The 9,104-nt window shown below is 62.2% G+C and overlaps 1 protein-coding gene across 1 annotated transcript; it reads left to right on the top strand.

The window, feature by feature from the left end:
• Positions 1 to 2,604: 2,604 nt before the first annotated feature.
• LOC129052553 (protein FAM246A) lies at positions 2,605 to 4,308 on the top strand. Its single transcript, XM_054543122.2, is given in 3 exon segments — positions 2,605 to 2,857; positions 2,860 to 3,332; positions 3,700 to 4,308. Coding segments are annotated over 2 exon segments (696 nt in total). The 3' UTR covers positions 3,303 to 3,332; positions 3,700 to 4,308.
• The last annotated feature ends 4,796 nt before the right edge of the window (positions 4,309 to 9,104 follow it).

Raw genomic sequence — 9,104 nt, 5'->3', positions numbered from 1 at the left:
CTCCTCTCCGCCAGTCCCCAGTGTCCACCCCAGCCCCACTACCTATGAAGCTCAAGCCAGGGTCCCCACCATCTGCTTCACGGCCATCCCTGCACTTGAGCTCAGGGGCTCAGAGTTGTGCTGACACGCCTGCTTGTCCACCCCTCACCGACACCTCTGTGGTCCTCCTCAGGGCCCAACAGGGTCCCCAGGACCCCGCTCCCATTCTGCCCTTGCTCCTGCCAACCTGTCTTCTCTGTGCCCATGACTTTGGGACCCTCTGCCACATGTGCCAGCCCCCACATCTGTAGCCCCTGCAAGAACAAGCCCTAATCTGGACTCATTGCAAAGGCTCAGCTTCTCTTCCAGCCTGTTCATAAACCTCCAGGCAGAGATCACAAAACTAACAGCTCTTTCTGCAAATCTGGACTCTCTCCTGCACCTTCTCCACCATCCAGGCCTCCCTATCACCCCTCCTGGGGACCTCAGAGATCTCTTCATTTCACAGGTGAAGACTTGGCTTAGAGAGGGCACAGCCCCTGGGTCACACAGCCCGTCTCCAGCAGGGAAAAGAACCCAGGGCTCTGTTGTTGGCAGTGTTTTAATGACTGGGGGGAGGGAGAGAATGGCTAATGAGGCTCTAGGGATCAGTAGAGCCAGATGCTGGAGGTCCCAGAGGACGGGTGACTCAGCAGGAATGGGGGAGTCTGAGGGGTTGACAGAGTGCCCAACTCTCACCTCCTCCTGCACCTTCCAGAGAGACGGGCTGCAGGGAGTGATTGAGTGGATGAACATGACTAGAGGGACCCAGCCTTCTCCTCAGCAGCTGCTTGAGGACAGTATTAGCGGTCCCCTCAATCCCCCCCACCCACACATGCACATGTGCACTGACCCGCAGGGGCCAGACCCCGGTGGACCCGGGGACACAGCTTCCAGGGGCTGTCTTGCCATGTCCCTTCCCAGACCTGCCTGGATTCATGCCAGGCCACCCTCCACAATTTGCTGAGGGAGGCCCCAGGGTCCAGGGCACCCAGCCTGCTAACTAGCCCCTGGGGGTACAGGGAGAACAGCATGCTGTGTGGGGGATACTACTCTCTGCCCGTACCTAGGGCCCTGTGGCGGCCACAGGCAGCACTGCTTATGCAGAGGCACTGGGGTGAGAAGGAATAGGGTGCAGTAGTGAGGGCTCCACAGAGGGTGGAAGGGCTGCAGGGGAAGCAGGGAAGCCACGAGGGCCTCAGATGCCAGGCTGCAGAGGTGGACGGGCTGGCCAGCTCCTCTCCCCAGCCTCCTACTGTAAAATGGGAGAGGATCCCAGCCCTGCTGATTCATCCACTCACTCCACGGCAAGACAGCCACTGACAGCTGTGTCCTGGGGCCCACCCGGGCCTGGCCTCTCTGAAGGCTAGCACTCAGCATGCTTAGTGCCACACTCGGCCCAGGAGAAATGACCCAGCCCTGGGCTCAGAGACCCCACAGTGGGTGGATGGAGAACAGAGTCATTTAAATACAGGGTGCTGTGGAGGAGGGGCTCGAGGTCCCCAGTGTGGGACGGGGCGGTCATGGAACGTTTCCCTACCCAAGTGGGAAAAGTGTGAACCACCAGGAAAATGGCGGGGGTCGGGGGGAGAGGAACTATGCAAAGACCCAGAAGGATGAAGAAGACTGTGGGATTAGAGGAGGTTAAAGACACAGACAGACTCGGACATGGTGGCTCATGCCTGTAATCCCAGCACTTTGGGAGGCCAAGACAGGAGGATCACTTGAGGCCAGGAGTTCAAGACCAACCTGGGAAACACAGTGAGACCCTATCTCTACAAAAAAATAAATAAATAAAAATAAAAAAAAATTAGCCGGGCATGGTGGTGCACACTTGTAGTCCCATCTACTCAGCAGACTGAGGTGGGAGGATCGATTGAGCCCAGGAGGCAGAGGCTGCAGTGAGCTATGATTGCACCACTGCACTCCAGCCTGGGCAACACAGCAAGATCCTGTTTATAAAAACAGAACAAAACAAAAAAACCCAGCTTGAGATGGCCAGGGATTTCCAGAGGCCCTAGGTGGGCCGCCTTGGAGAGCAAGGGAGACCCTGAAGAGCTCGCATGGAAGGGCCAGCAGCTTGGGGCTGGAGATGCCACCTGGATGGATTCCTCCAGCTGTGTGGACTAGGGGACAGGGTGAGGAGATAATGGCCTGGACTACGGAAGGACGTCGCCCTGAGCCATTGAAAAGGGCTGTGGGGTCCACGACCACTCCTGGCCTTCCCTTGACTATGATGGAGACAGTAGCTTCCAGTGTAAAATGTGAGCTCAGTTCCTGACTCCTGTCTAGCGAGTGGTGCCTGGTCTTTGGCTGGCGATGCTCTATGTCACCTATGCCCAGAAACTGGGCCATGCCCACAACGTCGTCGTTCCCGCAGGGTCCCCTGGAAACCGGGCTGCCCGGGACCCGGCCCTGCCGGGGTTCCCTGCGCCCCAGGCCGGAACCCCCAGGGCTTTGGTCGTTCCCACAGCCGTCCCGCGGGCCCCCTCCACGGTGCGTCGCCTGGGCCCCAGCGGTCGCTAGGCTGCAGCCTGGGGCTCCCGGCCATCCCGGGCGCTGGTGGCGGTGGAGGCAGCAGGGCGGATGGCGGAGCCCGGCCGCCCGTGGGCCCAGGCGCGTAGTGCGTACAGAGCCAGCGAGGTGCTGCGGCGCGGCCCGGGCCGCCGGCGGGACCCGGGGCCGCAATCCAATGGGCCGGGCCAGGAAGACGCCCGAGCCCCGGGCCGGCGGGCTCGCCTGCGCGGCCAGCTCCGGGCCGAAGCGGCTTCGCGGTCCGTGGTGGAGCGTGCGGGGGCCGGGGCGGCGGGCGCGGGCGCGGGCGAGAGGACCGGCGCGCACACCGCGGCTCCGTGTGCTCGGTATGCGGGGAGCCCCGCGGCGGGGCCACCTACCCGGCGGGGGTCCTGGAGGTGAGCGAGCGGCGGCTGCAGGAGGGCCTGGCCGCAGTGCGCGAGGAGCTGGGCGCCGGGATTGAGGCGCTGCGCGCGGAGCTTCGAGCGGAGCTTAACGCCCTGCGCGCGCTGCTGCTGCCGCCGCCGCCGCCGCCGCCGCCGCCGTCCCCGCCTGCCCGCCGCGAGCCCCGCGCCGTCCCCCGCGCCGCGCCCCGCGGCCCGACCCTGCTGCGGACGCTCGGCACCGTGAGCGCCCTGGTCGCCGCCTCCAGGCCCTCAGACGACGCCCCGGACGGCCCAGCAGAAGGCGGAGCGCACCGAGCCCCGGCCAGGAAGAACCACAAGAAGATGCCAGTGCCGCCTGGGGCCCCGCAAGGTGGCGGGGACTGAGGGCGGCCGCACAAGGGCAGCCTAGGCGAGGTGCGGAAGGCGTCGCGCTGGCTACTGTGGTACCCCCAGGACGGGGCAAGTGAGCAGATCGGTCCCCCTCGTGGAGCGTGGCTCTGAGTCAGAAGGGTGCCCGGGTGCCGCCAGTTAGGGCTCCGGTACTGGAGGGAGGGGGTGGGCGTGGGACGGGCGGAGGGTGGGCCACGTGCGTCTGGGGAGTGCGGATGGCAGCCGGGGTCCTTGCCAGAGCCTGAGTCCGGCTAGAGAACGGGGTGGAGCCCCTTTGGACCTCAGAGCTGGGCCTTTGGGCCTTGGGTCTGGGTCAGGGCTGGGTCAGCCTCCAGGGGAACAGCCGAGACTCCCCTTCCTTGGAGTGACTGCAGGTTCTTTTTCTTTCAAGGTCTCAGTGAGGAGGCAGGGTCTCCACGCACTGGAATAGTGTCAAACCACACACAAGGGCACAGAACCCAGGGACACAGGGCGGCTGAGACACGCAGCTGGTGATGTCCCTCAGGACGGTGTCAACCAGTATGTAATCACATTCCACACGGCACCCACCTGGACAGCGGCCTCCGGTCAGCCTCACTCTGACGCAACCCCCCTCTCACTGGACAGCATCACCTGGGCACAGAGCCTCACCTAGTCTGTGTCCCGTGGACCCAGCTTTGCTTTGGACAGTGACACCAAGAATACTCACCCCTTTACTTAGCCAGACCACAGGCAGCCACCTGGACACAAACATCTCTCCAGAGTCACCCTCCACGCAGACTCCACAGCAGAACTCCCAGGGAGGCACTGGGGCATGGCTTCGGAACACCAGGCAGCCCTCCGCGGTGCCCAGCACCGGCTCAGCCAGGGCAGCCTGCAGCGGAGCCTGGAGCCAGCAGCTTCTCATATCTTGGCCTCGGGAAATGTAGCTGGAGTCATCATTTAGCAGAGCACAGTGTCCCTGGGTTGGTCACCCAGCTTAGTTTTAAAATAAAATAATGTAATCTTGGTCTAATGGTGGAATTTCTGACTGCTAGATTTTCTCCTTCCGTCTGACCAGGGGATTCTGACCAGGGGATTCAGACACCAGGGGATTCAGACATCCTCACCCTGAGGATGAGGGTGGGGGCCCTTCTCCCTCAGAGAGGAACCTGGAGAGGCCCGGGTTCTGGTAAGGTAGGAGAGGGTCACTCAGAGGGCTCCCACGGAACAGACAGGCACACTGAGGCCTCAGCGGGATTAGGGCAGGAAATGCCCATCTTGCAGTGGGGGACCGCGCCAGCTCACGCACCCACCCCCTCCAGGCCACCTTAGGCTAAGGTCACTCTGTGCATTATTTCATTATTTCACAAGGAGGGTCGCCCACGGTTGACAGAACCACAAGCTGAGCCCCAGGCCCATCAGAGCACAGTGCACACCTGCTAGGGTGGGGGAAGAGCGGGGGTCTGCTGCGGGGACCGAGGCTCTGGGGGAGGCCAATACTGTGTGCCCCTTAAGAGGCTGCTGTGGGCCGGGCGCGGTGGCTCACGCCTGTAATCCCAGCACTTTGGGAGGGCGAGGCGGGCGGATCAGGAGATCGAGACCATCCTGGCTAACACGGTGAAACCCTGTCTCTACCAAAAATACAAAAAAATTAGCCGGGCGTGGTGCCGGGCACCTGTAGTCCCAGCTACTCAGGAGGCTGAGGCAGGAGAATGGCGTGAACCCGGGAGGCGGAGCTTGCAGTGAGCTGAGATTCCGTCACTGCACTCCAGCCTGGGCGACAGAGCGAGACGCCGTCTCAAAAAAAAAAAAAAACAGAGGCTGCTGTGGGCGGAAGTTATCCGTGAGCGGTATGGGGTGAAAGTGGGAGGGTCCAGCCTGGGGCACGGTGTGGAACAGGGTCATCTGAGGGTGCAGGGCAAAGAGATCAAAACGGGGTGGAAGAGGGGCAGCGCCTGCGGGAGGAGCCAGACAAGGCCCGGGGAGGGGTGTCGGGGGGAGGGGGGACGGTGGCTCCACCTGCACCCACCGGATGGGTATGGGGTCCTCGAAGACGGTCCAGAGCACCGCGCGCTCGCAGTCAGGCGGGGTCAGCGACCTAGCGAAGCGATAGTAGCTCGAGGTGTTCGGCCGCATCGACGCCAGCGGGAAGGTGGACATCAGATTCACTGAGATCCCCGGGCAGCGGAGGGAGGGGGATTGGAACCAGCCTCCCCGTGCCCTGCTGGCGCCATCCCCAGCAACCCCCGCCCCTCGAGCCGGAAAACGACCCGGTGGCTCCTCACCCGGCTCAGGCACCTTCCTCAAGCCTGACACTATGGCGCAGAAGTTGGTGTTGCTACAGTCCTGCTCCTGGGAGGGGCTCCAAGTGCGAGGGGTTCTGAGTGGGGGAGTCTCTGAAGAGGGAACTCGGCTGGGGTACACTAAGCAGGAGGCTCCCAGTGGCAGGAGGCATCTGGCATCTGGGAAATGGGCTGGAGGGTTCTCGCCCCCACTGGCCCTGCCGATTCAGGCATTCCCACCGCCCCATCCTCCCACACAGATCCTATAGACCCTAGAGATCCCCGCACAGACTCCACAGGCCTGGCCTGTCCACTTCCAGGATCCCCATGGACCCCTTTTTTGGAAACATACATAGAATCACAGCCCCGCCTTCACCGCCAGCAGCACCGCCAGCAGCACTGCCAGCACTGGAGCCCATCACCATGGTGTGGCGCCTCCTCCATGCTCTGGTACTTTGTGTTACTGTGGACCACGTGCATCTGGGGGGAGGCACAGATCGTGGGAGATACCCAGCTGCCCCCACCTTGCTCTCTCTCACCTCCGTGGGAGCACTCCGGCCACCCGACCTTGTGCCCGAGTCTACCTCCATATCCTGGCGCTGCCTGTCCAGGCTGTGCTCCGAGTCTACTCGCCTCGGGCCCCCCCACCAGTTGAAGTGCAGCTGCAGTGTGCGGTAGACAGGCAACAGCAGCCCAGCCTCCCAAATCTCCAGGTGGTTCTGAGGATCAGTGTCCATTCAGAGTAGCAATGAAGGGGAGGAGGCACACGACACCCTCTCTACCTCAACACCTGCCCACCTTCTGCCATTAGGGCACAGGGTATGAGCAGAGGCCCTTCCTCAGGCCAGGCTGCTCCCCAGTGGGGCCCCATTGCCTCCATGGAATGGAACCCATGGTGTCCAGGGCTCCTGCTGGTCAGCAGAGCAGAGCTCCACAGACTGCAGGGGAAACCCTCCCCCCCACACCCAGCATGGCATGGAAGAGGGCAGAGGGCAGCCCTCCTGGGGTGGGGCTCTGAGCCCAGCTGTGTGTGGTCAGGGATCCTGGCCCTGCCAGAGACCCTGACTCCTGGTCCTCAGGGGCCATGGCTGGTTGTGATTTGTAGGGTGGGACCTGGCACCTACATAGAGGGCGCATCTTTACTGCTGTGTGAGGATGCTCCTTTCATGTGAAGCTAGCCCCTGTGGAGGGTTTTTGGCCCTGTAGGGTGTCTCAGCTCCCGTGTGTAGGGGGTCCTGGTCCCTGTGTACATGCAGGAGCTCTCATGCCCTGTGTGGGGCTCCTGCCCCTGCCTAGGAGGGGTCCTGACCACAGGGTGCTGACCTGTGTGGCTGTCATTCTCCAGGGTCCAAGGGCCTGGAGGTGCTGAGTCATAGCCTTGGAAGGTGAAGGGCCCTAGGGTAGAGTTCCGCCGGACCCTGTGAAGGTCAGTGTCGATGGGGGACTGGCCTGGGCCCCCACAGGCAGGGGCCAGCTTCTTCCAGTGGGTGGGGACTGTGGGAACAAGAACTGGGGCCTTTGGGGTGGGGTCAGGGAGGCAGCCTGGGGGTGCAGCAGAGAGTGGCCCCCATACACCCAGAGGATAGCCCAGCCTCAGGAAACCCAGCTGCCTGCTTCCCCCACACCTGAACAGGTCACAGCGCCCCCCTTCTCTTGTACCCTGCATCTGACCTATCCATCTAGTCTCCTGGTTGGCTGCCCCATGGTGAGATGAAGGCGGAAGGGTCTCCGGCACACAGTTGCACACCCACCCTGGGACCTCTATCACATGCACACGCTTGGGCTGGCCACAGTAACAGGCACACCAGCCTTGACTGACTCGGGACCAGTGATCACAGCAGGCCCAGACTCACACACAGGGGGACAGTCACGCACTTGCACCTGATGCCCAGTTAGTCTACTGGGGCAGAGGACTACAGACGGAAACCTGCAAAGAGCACAGAGTGCAGGGTGCAGACTGTCTCTTGGCCACTCTTGCACCACTGGCACATGCTCTGGTGGTCCCAGGACACAGACTGATCTCACACAGCCTCACATGACACTCTGTCCTCACCACACTTGGGGTCCTGGGAGTCGTAGCACCAGGCACCTCTAGAGACAGTGGGCAGGAGGCTGAGCTGAGGGCCAGTCATCTGGGCCCTCTCCAAGCCCCATCCCATCAGCTGTGGTCCAAGAATGAAGTAGGTCAGGGGCTTAGGCCAGGGGAGGCCAGTGAAGAACCTTCTCTCCTGTCACCCCTACCCCAGTATTTTCTCTCCCCAGTCCCTCCCCACTCCCAGTGGCAAGACCTAAGGGGTGGTGGAGCATGGCAAGAGGGTAGATTGGAGACCAGACGGGCAGAGTCCTGGTGCTCACTCTCAGAGTCTGCGCCACACCAGCTGCACCGCAAGGCGAGCATGATGCCAGGGGTGCGCGTGGCTCAGTGGCAGCCACAGCTAGGAAGGACTAGAAAGTGGCTAGACCGAGGAGCCAGGCTGCTGGGCTAGGGGCGTGGCTGTTGAGGAGAGGATGGGAGGGGTCAGTGCCCAGGCAGGGCCACCAGGAAGAGCACGAGCGCTCCAAACTCACCCAGGTGTGCTCTGGTCCCAGGGCTGCACTGACTGCCAGCAACAATCGCTGAGGTTAATCCTGCAGGGGAGGGGTGACCTATTATTATCCCCACTTACAGTCCAGGAAGCAGAGGCTGGGGACCAGAATGACACACCAAAGCCACCAGCAAGAAAGGTCAAATAGTGAGGGCACCTTGGACCCCAGCGCCCATGACTTTCGGGGCAAGGATGGGAGGAAGGTGTAGGATGTCTCTTGCCCCACTGTGGGCCCGGAACTGCCACCCCATCCCAAGACCACAGCCTCCCTCCTACCCAGGCCCCCTGCGGATCCAGGCCAAGACGGAGTCCTGCAGGAGGTCAGAGGAGGGGACTTCTTTGCACCCCACGCCTCTTTCCAATCACCAGAGAGCAGGGCCCTACCCACATTGGGGATGGGAAGACAGCCCCTACCCAGAGGCAGGGCTCGGGGCTCTGTCCAGAGTGCTGACAGTGACCTGTGCGCCCGGGACTCAACACCACCACTCCACTCCTGCCCCAGCAGATGGGATAAAAAATGAGGGGCCACATCCTTGAGGCTCCCATCCCTGCCAAGGGACTTACCAGTTCCTTTCCTAACCCTGACCCCTCTTGTGTCCGGCCGCAGGACTTCCCCCCAGTATACACACCTGGAGTGCCCCCAGAGCAGGGCATGCAATCACACTTCCTGGACCCCTACCCTCTGAGACCTAGAGATGGCACTGCTGGACATGAGCGAAGAGGCCCCAGAGGACCTAGGCTACTTTGTAACACTAGGTGGCTTGGACTGGAGGGAGGGGCTGTTTCCAGCCACCTGGATGATGAGGGGAGCTTAGAGGAAATGGGGCTGATGGCCAGGTTCCAAGCTCTGCCCTACCACCCCGTCCCATGCTAGCTCTCAGATGGTGTCAAGCAGCCCTGCCTCTATGTGGATCCTGTGCACGTCAGCAACACCTGCCAAGGCAGCAGCCAATGCCCTGAGCAGGGCT

Source organism: Pongo abelii, chromosome 23, assembly GCF_028885655.2.
Source record: "Pongo abelii isolate AG06213 chromosome 23, NHGRI_mPonAbe1-v2.0_pri, whole genome shotgun sequence".
NCBI lineage: Eukaryota > Metazoa > Chordata > Mammalia > Primates > Hominidae > Pongo > Pongo abelii.
The sequence above is the reverse complement of the archived record's forward strand: the minus strand, read 5'-3'. Positions and strand labels throughout refer to the sequence as shown.